The 19754-nt window shown below is 39.9% G+C and overlaps 1 protein-coding gene across 4 annotated transcripts in view; it reads left to right on the top strand.

The window, feature by feature from the left end:
- LOC148355034 (regulator of G protein signaling 4-like) overlaps window positions 1-18526 on the top strand; it is a 171650-nt gene extending 153124 nt beyond the window's left edge. For 2 of the 4 annotated variants that reach the window (XM_088350346.1, XM_088350345.1), the window contains exons 2-7: window positions 10752-10849; window positions 11703-11839; window positions 12015-12119; window positions 12736-12800; window positions 17486-17649; window positions 17731-18526. In XM_088350346.1, coding sequence (XP_088206472.1) covers window positions 10847-10849; window positions 11703-11839; window positions 12015-12119; window positions 12736-12800; window positions 17486-17649; window positions 17731-17955 — 699 coding nt within the window. In that variant the 5' untranslated portion in view covers window positions 10752-10846 and the 3' untranslated portion in view covers window positions 17956-18526. Of the gene's footprint in view, window positions 1-10751; window positions 10938-11702; window positions 11840-12014; window positions 12120-12735; window positions 12801-17485; window positions 17650-17730 lie in introns of all 4 variants that reach the window. The other 2 variants (XM_088350347.1, XM_088350348.1) reach the window with 2 other exon arrangements.
- The last annotated feature ends 1228 nt before the right edge of the window (window positions 18527-19754 follow it).

Genomic DNA, 19754 nt, shown 5'->3' with positions numbered 1-19754 from the left:
AATGCATATCTTACAAGAACATGGCTTACCAAGACTACAGATGTGTTCTGAAAGTACTCTTGTCCCTTCCTTTAATCAGTAACAAAGAAGAAGCTTTTGGCTTCGAAACTGTTGGTGACTCCTTAACTATAAAAAAGTACATTATAAACAACATACCTCTTGGTACCTTTTCATTCAAGTTTTACTCATTCCAGGATTGCTTGTGCAATAACTTTCCCATTATGAAATATTAAAAAAAGAGTTGGTCTGTCCCCGACCTCCCCAAAGCATTCAAATTAGCCCTAACTAGTTGCTGCTTGTTGCCTGATTGGTCCCCCTCCTATTTAAACTCAGTGCTCTCATTCAGTCCTTGTCAGTCCGTCAATAAACCTGTGCACTTGCAAGGCAAGCATTTTGACTCTGGTTCCCCTTCTGTTCCCGAACTATCCTGTATCCTGTATCCGGTATCGATCCCATCTGTCCCGTGTCCTGTATCGATCCCTAAACCAAGCCCCATCATCCTGTATCCGGTATCGATCTCTTCTGTCCTGTCCTGTATCCTGCTCGTTACTGATCCCATATGTCCCGTATCCTGTATCGATCCCTGATCCTAGTCCCATCATCCTGTATCCGGTATCGATCCCGTCTGTCCCGTCCTGTCCGGTATCCCGCTCGTTATCCATCCCTATCCTATACCCTGTATCCCGTATCTTATACCCTGTATCGATCCCTGATCCAAGCCCCGTCATCCTGTATCCAGTATCCGGTATCAATCCCGTTTTTCCCATATCCTGTATCGTTTCCTTGATCCAAGCCCCGTTATCCCGACTGCCCTGCTTCCGTGAATAAAGCTTGGTGTGAAAATATTGCGCGTTTGGGTCTACCATCTGTTTGTGTACTGACAGCCATACAAGATGTGCATGTGCGGTGCGGGAGAGGGAGGGTGGGGGATTAGTGGCGGAGACGAGACAGTTTACGATACTAAAGCTCCTACACTTAAAATTAAAATTACTGTAACTTTAAATAAACATCCATCCATCCATTATCTTCTGCTTATCCAGGGTTTGGTCGCGGCCTGAGCCACCTCAACTGACTCCTCTCAATGCAGAGGAGCAGTGGCTCTACACAGAGTTGGATGACTAAGCTTCTCACCTTTTTTCTAAGGGCCCGGTCACACAGCCGTTTGCGTCTGTATCGAGGCTGAATCACGGCCAGAAATTTCTGCCTGTGAAGCGGACGCTATTGAACGCTTCGAGATCGCCATACAGACGAGAGACGGCAGTGCTTTACACGCGGTCGGAAATTCACACGCGGTTGGCAGCGCAAAACTTTAGGGCCCGGTCACACAGCCTTTCACGGGCGTATCGAGGCTGAATCACGGCCAGAAATTTCTGCTCGTGAAGCAGACGCTGTTGGACGCTTTGAGATCGCCATATAGACGAGATACAGCAGTGCTTTACTCGCGGTCGGAAATTCACACGCGGTTGGCCGCGCGAAAAAGTTTTGCGCTGCTCAAAACTTTAGACCACGTGTTAACCGCGGGCGGCACACGTGGTACAAACGAGGTAATGACGCGGAACGACGTGCTATGGCCGCGGCCAGGGCGTGGTTACACGTGGGTAGGACGCGAAATTTCAGCGGGTAATCGTGGGTGGAGCACGGTCATAGCATGTTCTGCGCCTGTATCGCTGTGTTATTATGTGAAATTAGTGTGTTACGCGTGTGACGGTCAAACGCCTTTCTCCGCGTATATACAGCGCGATTTGCCGAGCACACGTCAGTTGTGCTCGAAACGTCAAGGGGTGAACATGGATCTCCGTCACCGTAGTGACCTCGTCTTAATCCATTTTTATTTCTTGACATTTATTTTCATTTCATAACAAGATAATAAAATAAAAATGAAAAACTATCACAATAATAACATATTGGCTTCTTCGGTGCCATAGCTTGAAATCTTGATCTTCACTGGACTGTGTCTTGAGCGGTTATGATTTCTACAGCCCGGTGTTATGCCGAGAAATGCATCCCTTTCGAGATTTGCATCCCCTCGCTACTACAACCACTTTTAGCTCGTTTTATCTCACTTTTATATCACTTTTAGGGAATGTAATGGCGAACATATAACCAAATCCACTTCGTCTTGCATTTGTTGGGAATGTAATACAACTTAAACCATTCCGTCTTTGTTTTTGTTGTGAACGTAATCGAACGGTAATGCACACCGTATATAAATCACTTTTGAGAACTGTTATGCACTCTACCGTAAAGCTTATTATGCAGAAATAAGCTTTACGGTAGAGAGCATAACAGTTTCAATACGAGCGATTTGAATAGAAAAAGGAAAAATAAACATGTTACCTGCTCAAAAGTGATTTGTATACGGCGTGCATTACCGTTCGATTACATTCACAACAAATACAAAGACGGAATGGTTTAAGTTGTATTACATTCCCAACAAATGCAAGACGAAGTGGTTTTGGTTATATGTTCGCCATTAAATTCCCTAAAAGTGATATAAAAGTGAGATAAAACGAGGTAAAAGTGGTTGTAGTAGCGAGTAATCTCGGCAAGGATGCATTTCTCGGCATAACGCCGGCTCGGCAGCTTTTATACCCGTGGTCCACACGAGAAAATGACGCGGAAATGACGCGATGAGGAAGCGGAACAGTCGCCGGCGTCTGTTTTGCGGGCATACCACCGATGAACAGCGGGTTGGCCAATTTTGCGCATTTTCCATCGCGGGCAACCACGGGCAAAAAAAACCCGCAAAATTTTACCCGCGATACAGACGCAAACGGCTGTGTGACCGGGCCCTAAGGGAGAGCCGAGCCACCCTGCATAGGAAACTCATATCCATCACTCGTACCTGCGGTCGTGTTCTTGTGGCCATGACCCACAGTTCATGACCATAGGTGAGGGTAGGAACATAGATTGACGGGTAAATTGAGAGCTTTGCCTTTCGACTCATCACCCTCTTCACCACGACAGACCGGTACAGGGTCCGCATGATGGCAGATGCTGCACTGATCTGTCTGTCCATCTCCGCTCCATCTTACCCTCATTTGGGGTAGGATCTCATCCTTAACCCGGAAGGATCATGCCACCCTTTTTCGGCTAAGTACCATTGTCTCGGACTTGGAGGTGCTGATCTTCATCCCGGTCGTTTCACACTCGGCTGCGAATCGCTCCAATGAGAACTAAAGATCATGGCCCAAGAAAGGTAGCAGCACCACATCATCTGCAAAAAGCAGACATGCGATGATGAGGCCCCCAAACCTGCCTCCCTCCCCACCAAGGCCGTGTCTAGAAATTCTGTCCATGAAAGTTATGAACAGTACATTTAACAGCACAATATTTATTTCCTGTTTCCTATTTGGTTTCGTCACTTTCTTTTGCTTACGAATTTAAATTGCTGGAAGTAGCTTCGTAACCTGAAAACTTTGTGAGTAAAGACACATTTTGAATGTTAATGCGCTAATCATTTCCGAGCCCAGCAAAAGAAAAGTATGATACAAAAAAAATCATAAAAGAGCATCAGAACATGAAACAAAAAATGTTTTAATATTTGATTACTGCACGATAAACAAAAACGAAAGGCACAAAATGTAATTGTAATGTATGTAAATCTGCATTTACAGTATGTAGTGCTTTTCAAGTCAATGGAGACCTCCCAAAGCGCTTTACAATGTACTTCACACTTTTCCCTCTTACTAACCGATAGCAGCGTCAGCCATGCAAGGCAACAACCTGCTATCAGGGGCTGTTCATTACCCACCTATAATGTACACAGTGAAGCCTTGTTTGTCGCGGGGCTTACGTTACAAAAACTTAATTTGGCTTATATGTGTACATATGAAACCACAATGTTATTGACACTGTCATAATCCTGCACCCAAGTTATTTTTTTGTGGCTCTCTCTATTGTCCTCCAACCTTTATTAGTATTCCTTCCCCTTGGTTCCTTGCTAGTTCTTTTCTTTGTCACATTCCAAGCATCCTTCATTTGACAGAATGACAAAATTACACACACCGGGTTGTGTGTAGTATCCCAATTCAAGGGGATAGAAATACTATGGTTAAGGTTTTGATTGCGCCAAAAAAAAAAAAACTAATTCCAAAAATTGTACAGCCACAACTTGCAATTGAGCCCACAACTAAAAAACTGCTACGAGCTGTTAACCTTTTGAGCTACTATCTATAGTAAGGGTTTAACATTAAAATTAGGGTAAAGGATTAAACTTTCAGGTTATCCATTTTCCTGATATAATAATCTAAAGAGGTGCACGGTGATCCAAGAAAGGCGAGACGAGGTCAAAATGTAAAAAGAAATTAAATCATAATCAATAGAATAATAAATAAAAATATTCATTTACCTTTTTTCCTCACGTTTATTCTAATAACGTCTGCTTTTGCTGGCTTTTGACAATCGGTTGAAAATGCGCAAGTAAGACGTAGGTGATTCCTTTCTACAAATTTCAAGACCTTGTGAAATTTTGCAACAATGTCTTGATTTTGGGCTGATGGAATGAATGATGCATCTTCCTCCCCCCTATCTTGCCAAAACCCCTCCTCCTCCTTGTCTGTGAACCCTGAACTGTGATGGTGACACAGAGAGCATGCTGGGAGCACGCATGTGCACTGGTTGCCAGGCAGATTTAAAGCAAATGCGAGTTTGGGAAACTCTGGGAGTGGCAAATACTGTACCGTATTTTTGACTTCGTAACCAGAGGCAATCTTCATAACTAGAAGCAATATCATCCTGTTCAGGTACTTCGTAACCTTGAACTTTCGTATGCAGAGACATTCGTAAGTAGAGGTACCACTGCATTTTTTTAAGGTCTTTTGAAGAAAAAAATATCCAAGGAGCTTTGTCTCTGCCACCCTTCAAAATGTTACTGAAAGCTAAAAAGAGTTGCAACATAACCCATGAGCCCGTCTCGAGCCGTGAAAAGTCTAGTCGTAGCTTCTAGAAATGGATTTTTCATTATATGTGGAGCAATATTTTTGTTCCAACTACATTTCATATTTTTCGAAATTCTCAAATTTCGAGCTTCTTGTACAGTATATAGAGGTATGACTGTATTTGTATAATACAAATCTGTAGTTTTTGCACTGTGGGGGAGGACAAGTAAAGACTCTCACCCTCAACCAACGTTCAATTTGAACGTTCGAGTACAGCCTAGCAAAGACTAACAAGTTCGCTTATGTAAGACAAACACTGCGAGGCGCATAGGATTTATGACTTTACCTTGTACATACACACAGGTTTGTATTCCAGAAAAAAAAGGAAATCCGATCAATAAACATCTCAAAACGGAGAACGACACATTCTCAGAATATTTGAGTCAAATACGTTTATATATTTGTTGTGCCTCTGCAAACAATTTTAAGGTGACTTTAAAGGCAAGGACACGATTCGGGTATATGCCCAAAACTGGGTTAAGGTCTCACTTGTTAGAAGGGAGCTTGAGACCAAATTGGGACATTAAACTTTATTCTTGTGATTGAAAATGTCTAGAGCAGTGGTGTCAAGCAGGCAGCCCGCGGGCGGGATCAAGCCCGCTAAGGGATTGAATCCGGCCCTCGAGACAACGCTGAGAGAAGCGCAAGAGAAAAACGGGCTGCAGGGTGAACTTTGTCCACTTGATGTTGCCAAAGCCAAGGTGCCTCTCACAAACGCTGTACTTGTATTTCTCTCTCTCTCTCTCTCTCTCTCTCACTCTCACTCTCACTCTCACTTTCACTCTCACTCTCACTCTCACTCTCACTCTCACTCTCACTCTCACTCTCACTCTCTATCTCACGAGCTTTCACTCTCTGTTTCTCTTTTTCTCTTCCTTTGTTCCCCTTCTCTCTTCCCCCCTACTCTTTTCTCTCCTCTACTTCTCTCTTTCTATTTCTCTTTAGATTTATTTCTTTGTCTCGCTTTCTTTTCCCCTCTCTCTCCATTTCTCTATGTATCTCTTTTGTTTCTCATACACACCCCTTTTCTCTCTTTCTCTATCTCCCACCCTCTACTTTTCTCTCCCTCTTTTTCTCTTATTTCTTTCTAATCTACTAGTCCGGTCCCCAAGAAAATGTTTGTTCTATCGCGTGGCCGGAGTTAAAATGAGTTTGATACCCCTTGTCTAGAGCACAAATAGCTTTTCCAGTCTGCACACCCACGTGGAATTTTGATAACCTTTGAAACTTGCGCAATCATCCACCTAAACTAAAACAACTGTAAGAAAATAAGGTAAAGGTCTTGTTCAGTATTTCATACTGGACTGGCATGTATGTGTGTTATGTTGAAAAGAGTTTTTTTGTTAATGGTTTGGAGAATACTACAAATTCACTAGACGGGGAGTAGAAATGCTGCTCTTTCCTTAAACGAACTGAGGATGGCGCTAAAACTATATGAAAGAAGTGCTTGCAGCCATCACGTATATGTAGGGAAGTTAGGCATTCACAAATGCAAATTCACCAGTAGAAACATTTCCTTCTTTGCCTCCCAATGTGAAGTGAAACATGATACGATATCAAAAAACTTTCCCAGAACCAGAAGGCCATTAAAACAAATAGTATTTGCAAACATTTTGGCATTTTTATGCAACATTATGTTTCCCCACTGGCCTGTTTTATTTTACTGTTTTATTTTTTTATCTTTTTCTTTATTGGTATTTGGGTTTGTTGAACAGTTTGAATGTACTGTTTATGCAACGCTGTGGTAAGATGTTTGTATGGTAATGTATATGCAATTGTTCAATAAAGCAAAAAAAAAAAAAAAAATTAAAAAAAAAAATGTAGGGCAGTTAGTTGGGCCCCTTATTTAGCCCGGGAGTTTTCTACCCAAAGCCAGCCCTCTTAGCCATAGATGAGGAATTTGAATGAATGGTACAGCAGCGAGTTCTTAGTAAAGAAATTCAAAAATACAGTATATGGATAGGTTAACAGAAAACACTTTACAATTTTAATTCAAAGGAAAACTATCTAAAGATTCAGAAATAGATGAAAACATATTTACCTAGTAAAAAATGTTTTTAACCAGAAAGACACTCCGGGTGCACAGCACCCTCAAAGCTCGAAACCTAACATCTTCCCTGCCTATGTACAGTATGTCATTTGAAATTAATTTTTTGACCACTAGATGTCACTGGGTTGTGTAGTGCAACCACAAATAAGTGCTGAAAAATCATAAGTATGAATACAAACTACAAAGAGTCAAAGTTAGCATAAAGCACCATTTTTCTTCTCTTCTTTTCCCCGGCCTTTCACCAGGTTTTTGTTTTTTTACGGGTACCTGTAGCAGCAAAATGGAAGACAATGTTATCTCCCTCTAGGTGAGGCTCTTGTACATAAAAAAATTCTCGACCAACGACTATTAAAAAAACTGCACATTTATATGATAATCCTAGCATTTTCTTTCCAATTATTAATATATTTTTTTTACCACCGGGAGGTACTGAATAATACACATTGTCTCTTAAAGTGCAGCTCGAGCAGATTATGAGTATAATTATTACTGAGAGACTGATTTATTTTGATATTAGTTTTTAGTATTTTTGTTCGTAGTTCCTTATTTTGTGTAGGGACTTAAAAAAAAAACAATATTTGAGAACAAGTTATGTTTATTTGTATAGCCCTTAATTCTCAAAGGGCTGTACAGACGACAATTACAGCGTCCCCTGATCTTAAACCTGCATGAGGGCTGGGACAAACTCAAAAACTTTAGCACGAGGAGAATAAAAATTTTTTTTTGAAGGGGCCACACATATAGTGTAATCTATTAATGATTTTTTTGTGGAAAACCCTATCGGACCCTAGCTCTGTTGGCCCCCAAGTAAATTTAGTTTGAAACCGCTGGTCTATATACATGAGAATTTCATTTTCCGTGTATAGCAGCATGAAGACCTCCAAAAGTTCCTGAGATAGTCAGCTTTCCAGCCCAGTTTTCTAATATTTAAAGCAGAGAAGCTCTGCTCACTTGCAACATGAGAACAGGATAGGCTCAACAGGAACTTGTATGCCAGCCAAATGACATGGTAGGCATCTGTGAGGAGCTTATATTGTGAGAGGACCTGCTTTTTCCCCACAGTTTTCATTTAATTTTTCATCTTTTGTTTATTTTTTTTCTCAAACCAACTTCAAATTTGGAAGCGGAGAATTGGTAAAACTCACCTCATCTGTTGCGCTGAATGTCTGATTAGAGAATAAATGCATGAGTAGGGATGGATAGTGCAAGTGACAGATAGATTTTAAAATATTTTTTCTCATTCAGCCAGCCCAACATCGCCCTTGACATGAGCTGGCCCTTTAGGAAATCTTACGTTTTCCCCGATTGGCCTCTTGGACATTGGCAGTTGGTGAAAAAAGGGTCACATATTAAAAAAAATTGGAAAACCTGTCCATCTTGAAAATCTTGAGAAAGTATTAGCTGTTTAATGTCAGAAAGAAAAGATGGTGCAGCTCTTCTAATCAAATAATCCACAGTGCCCCATAGTTTTGTTAGAATTGAGTATTTCTGATATTTCGGGGGCGTGGCATAATGGGGCCAAATACATGAACTCCCTCCCCGCCTCTTTGCATCAGGTACAATTTGGAAGCGCAGTTAGCTCACATATATCTTGATCTCATATCTGACAACTAGATGTTACTGTATTGTGTAGTGAACAGGTTCTACAAAGCACAAGGACGAATACAAAATACTGAGCCCAAAAGTGACTAAAACGCACCATTTTCTTGTAATTTTTGCCTAGCCTTTCACACAGTTTTTGGTTTTCGTGGTAGTCTTTGCAGCATGATTACGGATTATCCAGAGAGCCTCAATATATGTAAAATAACTACACATTTCTTGACCTATTAATATTATTCTTATTATTCAAATCAATATGTTTTTCTATTATTATTTTTTTATTACTTGGAGGCGCTATATAATACACAATTCCACTGAAGTTAGCTGCTTTAGAGTGCCTCAATGTTTGCTTATTTTCTTTTTATCTGACATGACAGAAAGCAAGTTGAACTAGGTTAACAGTGGACATAGACATTTTGGAGTGCCCTATTTTCTGTCAAAAACAAAAAACAAGGAAAACCAAAAAAATACGACATCAAAACAAGTAAATCCTTGAATGAACGAATGCTATGCAACAAATTTGACAATTCAAAAACATTCTCTCAAAACGGTCATGTGTTTTTCTTGGAATTACCAAATTCTAACTGAATTGTTCTTTTGAAAATATTATAGAGTAATAAATCAGAGATCAGCAGCCTTTTCTGTACCACAGACCAGTTTAACGTCCAACTATATTCTCGTGGTCCGGCCCAGTTATAATAACAATAACAATTATGATCATTATAATGGTCATAATAATAATAAGACCAAATCCACTGTGTAACCAGTAAACCACTAGGGATCTAGACAACATAGGAAAAGTAGATTTTATCTCATCATTACACTATACTTCCTCACTGTGCCACATTGTACAGCGTTGTTTTGTCTGAACTCTATCCTATATTGCTCGATTACAACAATGTACAACCTGGCACTGTGAAAATAGTGTGATGATCAGGTAAAATCCAATGCCTTTTCCTTTTTAGCTACAATCCTCACAGCCTAATAATTAGGATTAGGTGCTCTCACCGCAGCAATCCGGGATCGATTCCCGTTTATCAAATGCTGAGCAAATGAGGTCAGCGATATTTGTCAACCGATCAATAATTTCTCAGTTACAGTGATATACCACTGTAAAAAGATGTGGGTATAACGTGCACCAAAACTTTGAGGTTTTTTGAGAGAAATTATTGCGCGTACAGATGGGCGTCGCCAGGCTGTACTGGCCCAAGACACATCACACAAAGTGGTGCCCCTACAGACCTCGAGGTTAAGGGATCCGTGAACTGTGATTCACGAATAAATAGGTTATAAGCAAAAAATAAGGCAATCTTGTTTTTCTTTCTGTGCGGCCCGGGACCTGTGCTGACCACTGACTATAATAGATGAGAAGATTGCCAGGATTATAGTCCATTATTTTAAAACATGCTCTCTGTGTGTAAATTTCATCAAAAGAAGAAAAGACTCCCTGCTCGCGACAATGTCGCTTGATTTGCACACAACCACAAAACCTCCTCACGCTGATTCTCTCGTCCATCATCGACACCGCCCCTTCACATCAGTTTGATCGGTATCTGAACCTGCAGCACGCATGAGCTTTCACACGTAGGCACGTCACGAGGCATTACGCTTTCTGTGACTCGCTTGCCGAAGAGGCCTCCAAAAGACGTCTGCTTCTTCGTCCTCTGATCAAACATCATCATCTTCCCTTTATGGGTCATTAGAGCAAAGCCAGAAATAGTACCGGGTTTATTAGTTTGATCTGCCTTTACTGAAAACGCACACAAGCAGAGTTCCCTTGACCGGAATTTATCTTTAAATACTTCCAGACTTGCCCAAACTGCTTATTCTTACCAGCTGTAAAACTGAAAACAAAAGAGAGGAGAAAAGTTATTTCAACCTGACTATGGTGCTCTTAAAGGAATGCATGTTTTGTCTTTTTTTTTTTTTTTTAAATTCAAGGAAAGTCGCACTATGTCTCAAGCAACTTGAAGTGAGTACGGATGATGCACATTAGCTATTCATCCATCCATCCATCCATCCATCCATTATCTGCACCGCTTATCCCCAGTAGGGGGTGCTGGAACCCATCCTAGCTATCTTCTGGCAGTGTGCAAGGGACCGGTTGCCACCTGGTCGCAGGGCACACAGGGACACCAACTCACATGCTCATTCTTACCTAGGGACAATTTGGACAAGGACATTTGGAAGGAAACTGGAGTGCCTGGAGGAAACCCATGCAAGGACGGGGAGAACATGCAAACTCCGCACAGGAAACATGGTAGCTGGATTTGAACCCATTGCTCTGCCGTGCTGCCCTCTTTAGCTATTTTTGGGATGAGTACATACGTTACAACAAAATAAATAAGGTATTTAATGTAATATAAAATTGCAACAAAGAAAAACACACTGAAGTTTAGGGGTGGATGGAGAACCTTTTTGAGATTTATTTTTTTGCTTCACCTCAAATTACAAAATTCTTAGTAGGTAAATGCTGCGCAATGTTTGAAAACCAAAATCAGACACTAATAGGTACATTAATAGTCACAGTCTAAAACCATACATATGACAATGTTTGGTAAAATTTAGTTCACAAACTTGTAATAAGTCACTTAATTGCAGTTGTGAATCCCTCTCTCTCACTCTCTTTCTGTCTCTCTCTCTGTGCCTTTATGTATTCTACATTATAAAATCATACTAATGGTCAATAAATCCCTGAATGTCAAATTTGTTGTTTAAAATAAGAAAAAGTTGCCAAGTTCTATGGTTTGCAAACATGCTGCAGCTGCACTTAACTATTAGTAAGGTTTTTACTAGGATTTAAATTTGTTTCGTTTTATTAATTTATTTGAGGCACATTACATTTCTTGCGAAACACATGTAAATAACCTAAATCATAACAATGCTAAAAAGGTTTGGGATGCAGAAAATTGATAATACCCCATCCCTATTCTGAAAAACAAAACCTGATTGTCAAGAACAAAAGTCTTGACGATTGAAGCAAATCAGCTTTGTAAGGTCCATATTTTTTTTCTGCACTGCCACAACAACCCATCCATCCCAAAACAGCCGCCCCCTCCCCTTCTGCTATCTCTCTGGCCGTTTCGATTATTGTCTTTCTGTCCTCTCCTCAGGGTGGAGACAAATTCAGCCTGCTGCATTCAACTGACAATCGGTGCAAGAAACAGTGCCTCAAGAGAAAATCTGAGAATCTATTCGAATTTGTCATGTGCAAAGGGCTGGCCACACTTCCTGCAACATGCCTGAAAAGGTAAGTAAGGTTTCATTTCACAATATATGTTCCCTTTTTCTTGTTTTTCTGTTTATGGAGATTGTTTTGATGGATCGCTATTTAGCTTTCATTGTTGGGGATCCAATGAAATATCCTTAAGGACAAATGTATTCCATATATTATTTTTAATCCATCCTATTTATTCTGTCTTCAGCGCCAAAGACATCAAACACAAAATAAGCTTCTTGCTCCAGAAGCAAGAGTCCCAAGAAGTGGACCCCAAGCCAACTGAAGAAAAGAAGCACAATGCTGCAAAAAGGTGACTATTCGTCTTTTATATGATCAGTGGAAAACGAGAATCTAAAAAAATCTTTACCACTACTTCAGGTGAAGGTTTTTGAGTAAAGATACCAAATGAAAGAAACAGACGGGCTCATTAGCACGGGGCATTACAATTTGAGCCGCTCAAATCGATTGAACAAGATTGACGCAGTCCTGTTGTTGACAAATTGTTATGAAATCCTGAGTAAGCACATACTTGTTTGGCCTCCTTAATTAATATTTTTTAATAATATAATTTAAGACGGTTGGTTGGTCTTTTTTTTTTAAACCTAATGATCTTTCGTCATTCATATTTCTCCAGAAGACTGTTTCAATTTTTGATGGACACCTAGGATAACAACTTTGTCGATGACATATCTGTATAGATTGCGGGATTGATCTGTTGGTTTGAGTCAGGCTAGTGGGCTATTATCACGCTTAGAGCAATTATTGATTTTAGACTCATTGATTTCCTGCGCTAATGTTACATTTAAAAACAAAGGAGGACATTCAAAGATAGTATTCCAGTCTGGACATGTCACACCCGCAATCTTTTTAAATTTAGAAAACTGTTATGTTTGTCTTTTATTTTAACAGTGAAATCATTATTTTAGCAGGCCAACTCCTGCTGATGTGGAGAAATGGAAGGAATCGCTCAGCTTTGTACTGAACAGTCAAAGTAAGTTTGTTAATATGCAATTAAACCTTTCATCTCCTACCCTAGAATATGGTATACAGAAATCCCTTGCTAAACCCCGGTTCACTATTCACGGTTTTTCTACTTCTTGTATTTACATCGCGCATTGCATTCTTCATTTCTGATTGGTGGCCTTGGGGGAAGGGCGCCCGCCCCGAGACTGGGAGGTCGCTGGTTCAGGCCTCGGCCGAGTCGTACCTAAGACTTACAACGTTGGTACTCATTGCCTCCCTTCTTGGCGCTCGGCATTAGGCGTTGGAATTGGGGGGTTTGGTCACCTCATCACCTCAGTTGGGTTGAGCGAGGGGGCTGCGAATCCCCTCCTCGCTATCAATCTCCCAGAAAGAGTCAGAAATATGAACGTGTTCCTGACTCTTGCCACCTTCTACTAGGGGGATATGGCTCCGGTACATACATACATACATACATACATACATACAAACATACATATATATCTATATATATATATATATATATATATATATATATATATATATATATATATATATATATATATATATATATATATATATATATATATTCTATCTATCTATCTATCTATCTATCTATCTATCTATCTATCTATCTATCTATCTATCTATCTATCTATCTATCTATCTATCTATCTATCTATCTATCTATCTATCTATCTATCTATCTATCTATCTATCTATCTATCTATCTATCTATCTATCTATCTATCTATCTATCTATCTATCTATCTATCTATCTATCTATCTATCTATCTACTTTGGTCATATCCCTCAAGAGGGGTGACCGACAGCAAGACAAACACATAAAATAACAAAGAAAATAAAAGGGAAAAAATAGCAAAAAAACACACACAAACATTTTTGGACCATGGCCAACCCAATTGCCCAAACACCCAAACAAGTAAGGTCACCTCGGCACCTAAGTTGGTATTATGCGAAAGCATGACCAACTTTCGTCCCTTCAGATGAAATGGGACACCAGAAAGCGGCCATGTCACTCGAAGCATATATACTATATATACCACTTATCCTCAGTAGGGTCGCAGGGGTGCTGGAGCCCATCCCAGCCATCTCCGGGCAGTGGGCAGGGGACACCCTGAACTGGTTGCCGGCCAGTCGCAGGGTATATATATATATATATATATATATATATAAATATAAATATATATAAATTAAAAAAAAAAAAAAAAAAAAAATATATATATATATATATATATATATATATAAAAGGTTACTATTTTATACCAGTAGTATATCAAGAGGCACAGAAAGATGAAAACACGCTGACTTTAAAAGCTTAGTGGTAAACGGACGCTGCAAAAGCTGAAAAACTATCTTAACAGCAGAGCAGCACGTTTTCACAAGACCCTGCGAGTAAAATGAAAATCCGACAAAGGCAAGCTAGAAAGTCGGGACACTCAACAAGCACTGTAAACCTTTACCGGTGGTTGTATTCATTAAAGACTGTTTAAAGAATAGCATTACTAAATCTGCCCCGCTTTCTGTAAGGTTTGGACACCCCTGGGCTAAACATTCTCCCCTTTTTATTATAGAGCAATTATTTGTACTTGTACTTTATTTTTTTTTAACAAATGTTTGAGCGCAATGTTCCCTCTGATTTTCCACGGGTCTGAGCGTTCACACAAAGTCGGTGAGCAAAGGTTGAAACAACAGTGAGCAACAGCAATCCTAAGTGTGGCAACTAAATCATTATCAAACATGTCCAAAACTTGACATCACGTTACATTTTGCTGAGTTTCCGGCAATGCAAAATTATTTTTCTCTTTTGAATGAATTGACTCCTGTACTATTGCAAAGTTTGTACGCCGACAAACGTCGTTTGTTCTTACAATTCTTTGACAAGATATCCATTTCTTTTTATTTCCTGATATATTTTGTCGCATAATATTAACATTTTTGGGGGCTTATTTAGTCGGTTGTAAGATACAGAACTCTACTTAATCACATTTTTTAGTGGAAGTACAATGTTGGCAACAAGATTCACTTGATATAATTGGAAATTATTTGAATGCAACACAAACTTTTTCTTATTTTTTCCGTGTTTTTTTCTACTTTTTTTAAAATTCCTTTAAAAAAAATCTCATTGTGTTTATTTTTTCCGAGCTGTTACTTTTTTCTTTTTGTTCTCTCTTTACTTTTTTCCTACATTTATTTCTTTTCTTTTTTTCTGGCTTTTTTTCTAAATTTTTCCTTCTTTTTTTTCTCTTCCTCTTGTTTCTTTTTTTCTCAGCTTTTTACTACTTTTTCATTTTGGTATTTTTTTTCTTTTTTGTTCTATTCCCCCCTTCTTTTAAGTCATTTTGTGCATAATTTTACATAATATTTGGTCATGTTGGGATTAAAGAAGCAAAAACAACCCGAAGAGCCGTTTAGGACCCGAAAGAGCCGTTTCCTTTTGGTGAGCCGAGCCAAAGAAGCCGGTTCTCGACAAAGGGTTTTGGATTTTGTTTTCCATGTACAAGAGCATTTAATTGTATAATAATTGTAATAAAGGTAACTACTTTATGGCCCATCACGTGTTAACTTTGAAACCTAACCCCTCTGCGATAAACGAGGGACGACTGTAGTGAGTAAGATTTTGAATCAGTCAAGTTTCTGGGGTCTAGAGTGAAAATAAATTATGTGGAGGACTTGGTAGCAAAACCAAAATCACATTCTCATGCTTGGCTTATGGTCTACGTGTCGCAAGGCACTGGCGGCCGATCCCTTGGGAATTTGTCGCCCGTGCTAAAAACTATTGTGTGAATGGGTTTGTGTGTATGTACTTGTGTGTCTGTGAGAAGAGCAACGGCCTGAGGTTGAGCAACCGAGATATGACCTTCTTCTCCCATGAACACAATCACTGAAATTGGAGGTCATGACGTCTTTTCCAGACCACTGCTGTGCTCAGACACACGACCTCCATTTTGATTTGAATGAAGAATGTAATTGTGACTTGATAAACACATTAACAGGGCTTATGAATATTTTTTTCATCTTTGGGAAACCACTTTTATAAATGTTTTCTGTGATTTGGTGGCTGATAATTAAACATGCACTTGACAAGCTTTTACCAGGTCTAAATTGTAGCTCATCAATTTTATAATAATAATAATAATTAAAAAAAAAATGGCCCATGGCAAAGCTACGGTTTGGAGGGCGCACATTGCTGATCTGGGATCATTATACCGAACTTGATATCACCCACAACTTCGTTTTCTTCTCCTTCTTCCTCTTCTTCTTCAACTTCTTCTTACTCATCACCTTCTATTCCTCTCTTTTTCTTCTTTGTCTTTACCTTTTTTCCCACCTTTGTTTCTATTAAAAAATGCACCGAAACAAGATGTAAATTCAATTAGATGAAGTTTTTTTCTGGCGCTATTAGTGAGGTAATACTACAAAACCCAGAGTGCACTGCAAAACTGCTGAGGTGTCATATATGGTTTCTTTTTACAGCCCAGTAAACAGGTATTAACACAGACAAATTATTAGGCAAATGTTTCAGAACCAATTTTGGGTCAAAAACATACTTTCATCCTCAAAATTGTTTTGCAAAGTTTTTTATCTTTTAAAATTATTTTTCTATTGAATATTGCCTGACTCTAGCAGCGCAATGGCTGAGTGGTTAGCGCAAAGCCCCATGGCGCAGAGGCTACCGCAGCAACCCCGTGTGGAGTTTGCATGTTCTCCCCGTGCGTGCCGAACTGGGCCTCTAACAACTGAGCTGCCATGCCGCCCGGACACATATCCTGTGAGTGTAAGAACGGGCAAAGCTCCAAATGTCACTGTTGCCATGGCCCCCAATTGGCCCCCGCTGTGTGGCACCAACTTCTGTCATGATTGCCAGGGCTCCCAATTGGCCCCGCCCATGGACACCTGCTGAAAGTCGTTGACAGATTGCTCCCTGTCACTACTTAAACGCTGTCCTGTGAGTCGCCTTGGGTCGGAGCGTCTGCGAGACTCTGTTTTGACACGTCAAGCCCTGAGAAGCTCCGTTTTTCCTGTGTTTTTGCTCTAGTTTTTCCAAGCCCTGTAAATCTCAGTTTTTTTTCCTGTGTTTTGCTCCTGTTTTGCTCTCGCCACGATCTGTTTGATTTTGACCAAATCCGCGTTCCGAGCAATCCACTCCCCGTGACCAACGATCTCCGGATCGAGTGTGCGCTCCTTTCTCTTCTCCCCAATAAACTGTGAGTAACGTTACGCAAGTGGGTTCTGCTTCCTGCTTCCTGTCCTGGTTCTGACACTAAAATGTTATTCAGGTGCTTAGCTCTCCTTTAAAAAGACCGTGATATTAACCACCTCCTACTGGTAAAAAAACTTTATACATTAAAAATCAAGAAGTATTTAAAAAAAAATTGTCTTCCATCTTGCTGCTACAGGTACCACTAAAAAACAAAAACCTTGCGAAAGGATGCACAAAATAATTACAAAAATACAGGTTTTGGTCACTTTGAGTCTCTGTGGTTTGTATTCTTCCATGTGCTTTTTAGCACTCGTTTGTGTTTGACATTTAGTGGTCAAATATGACAGTTTCCCTTAAAATATTTTGGGGACTGGTTATGGTAATTTAGCTTTTTTCAGAAGCACAAAAAACACAGAATAATGATTTTCTGTATGGCTCTGCATCTGCTACATGTACTGACTTGAGCATTATTTCTTTGATATTGCTTATAGTTGGTCGTACCGTGTTCAGCATCTTCCTGAGGTCGGAGTTCAGCCAAGAGAACTTGGACTTCTGGCTCGCATGCGAGGACTTCAAGAACTCACCAGCTTGCGAATTGGAAAATAAAGCAATGTTTATCTACCATCAATACATAGCAGAAGACTCTCCATATGAAGTAATAAGCAATGACATTTTGACCTCCGTCTGAAAATACATGTTTTTTCCTTCCCTTAGTTTTATTTTCCGTGTCTTGTAGGTCAACTTGGATGCTACTACCAGAGAGGAAACACGTCGGAATGTGACAGGCGCCACTCCTTCGTGTTTTGATGAAGCACAGAGGAGGATCTACCTCCTGATGGAGAAAGACTCATACCGACGTTTCCTCCACTCCCAGCTGATCCTGGATTTGAGCCAGGCCGACAAGAAAGAAAAAAGCAGCTTTCGCACGGCTGATAGTGGGCGGATAGCTGGTGGAGCCTAGACGGGAAGCAAAACGGGAAGAACATGTTAACAAGGTCCAAAGCGGGCTACTTCTGGGAAAAGCAGGAGTTGCATGCAGCAGCCTTAAGTCATGACAATGTTACTGAACAATTTTTGAAGACGACAGAAATCCGTAAAGCCTTCAAGGTTTAGCTGATACCTTTACAAACTGGAATTAGAAAGAGGGAAATCACTTTACTTTTAAATGAAAATAATTGGAACTTGTCATAAATCTTCTTTATTTTGGGGGTTTTGTTATAGAACTAATGAACTGCTGGCATTAATTGGAAGTGAATGTATCTTGGAAAACTAAAAATATTAAATAAAAAAAACATTCGCATTATTCTTTGCATGGAGCTGTAATTTCAAGGTTTTGCAAAACAAAAACAAAAAATAATCAAAAGGATAATAAAAACATATTAAGTGTATCAACCTTTTTTATTACTGTGGCTTTGCATGATTATACAATAAATGATGAATTCTATACATCAATTGTACTATTCCTCCAGCAAAATCGTTTTGTCTATATGTGTGTTTAAAATAAAAATAATAATAAAAAAGACATGCATTAATTACATGTGTGGATTGTATTTGTTTGTATATGTGATCTCTGTAGTTGCAAAAATATGCCCCCCATTCCCCTTGCCATTAAGGGCCTTGATTCAATATGCAATGAAATACATTGCACTTTTGTTTGGGTTCAACGTCAATTCTCTCCGAATTTAACATCAAAGTCTGAAGCCAAGGTTTAAAATAGAAAAAAAGGAAAAGGGGCAGGCAGAGATTGGAAGGGTTTAAATCAAACGGTGTTTTATTGATGAGTGAGGGGAAGATGAAGAAGGGATCCGTGAATCTTGAACTAACTCATGAGCAGTTAAGTAGTATACTGTATAAAAGACAAAGAAAAAAGGAATCTGCTACCACCTGCTAATTTGATGATTGATACAGTCACTCAGCTGATCACTGGAAGAAAACAACATCCATCCATCCATCTATTATCTGCACTGCTTATCCTCGGTAGGGTCGCAGGGGTGCTAGAGCCCATCCCAACCGTCTTCAGGCAGTGGGCAGGGGACACCCTGACCTGGTTGCCAGTCAGTCTCAGGGCACACAGGGACAGACAACTCACTTGCCTATTCACACCAAAGTACAATTTGGACTGGCCAATTAACCTGACATGCATATTTTTGGAATGTGGGAGGAAACTGGAGTGCCCGGAAGAAAACCCACTCAAACACGGGGAGAACATGCAAACTCCGCACAGGAAGGCTGGTAGCTTGATTTGATCCCATGACTTCAGAACTGTGGCACAGACACATTAACCACTCAGCCGTCGTGCAGAGGAAGCAGCAATATTGAGCAATTTCAAGTTTTGTTTTTGTTCTTTTTTGGCAAAGATACTTTTTGGGAATTCTCTGTGGCACACTATATGAGGTCTCACTGTTTACTAGTTTTCCCCTGCACGCTGGTTGAAACACACTGATTTAGGTGAAGTTTGAGTCCATAAAAAAGGTTTAAGCAATACTGTAGTTGCAAAATTGTGAGCTCAACCTCTCCTAAAGACACAAAAAAATACAGTAAAATTCCTTGTAAATCTCAGACTTTCCATGTTGAAAGCAAGGGATTTGCAGATTGTTGAAGAACAGAAAGCACACCTTGCCTAACACAGTTTCTGTTGCTAATTTTGTTGTTTTTTAGCCTGCAGCGGTAGTAGACGAGGTCAAGCTTGATGGTCCGCAGAGCCGCGGCCAAAGCACAGATTCATTCAAAATTAACTCGCTTATCAGCATGTGTTTTCTG

The sequence above is a fragment of the Urocampus carinirostris genome, chromosome 12 (assembly GCF_059441175.1).
Source record: "Urocampus carinirostris isolate Australia breed hairy pipefish chromosome 12, RoL_Ucar_1.0, whole genome shotgun sequence".
In the NCBI taxonomy this organism is placed as follows: Eukaryota; Metazoa; Chordata; class Actinopteri; order Syngnathiformes; family Syngnathidae; genus Urocampus; species Urocampus carinirostris.
This window is presented reverse-complemented; position numbering and strand designations above follow the sequence as displayed.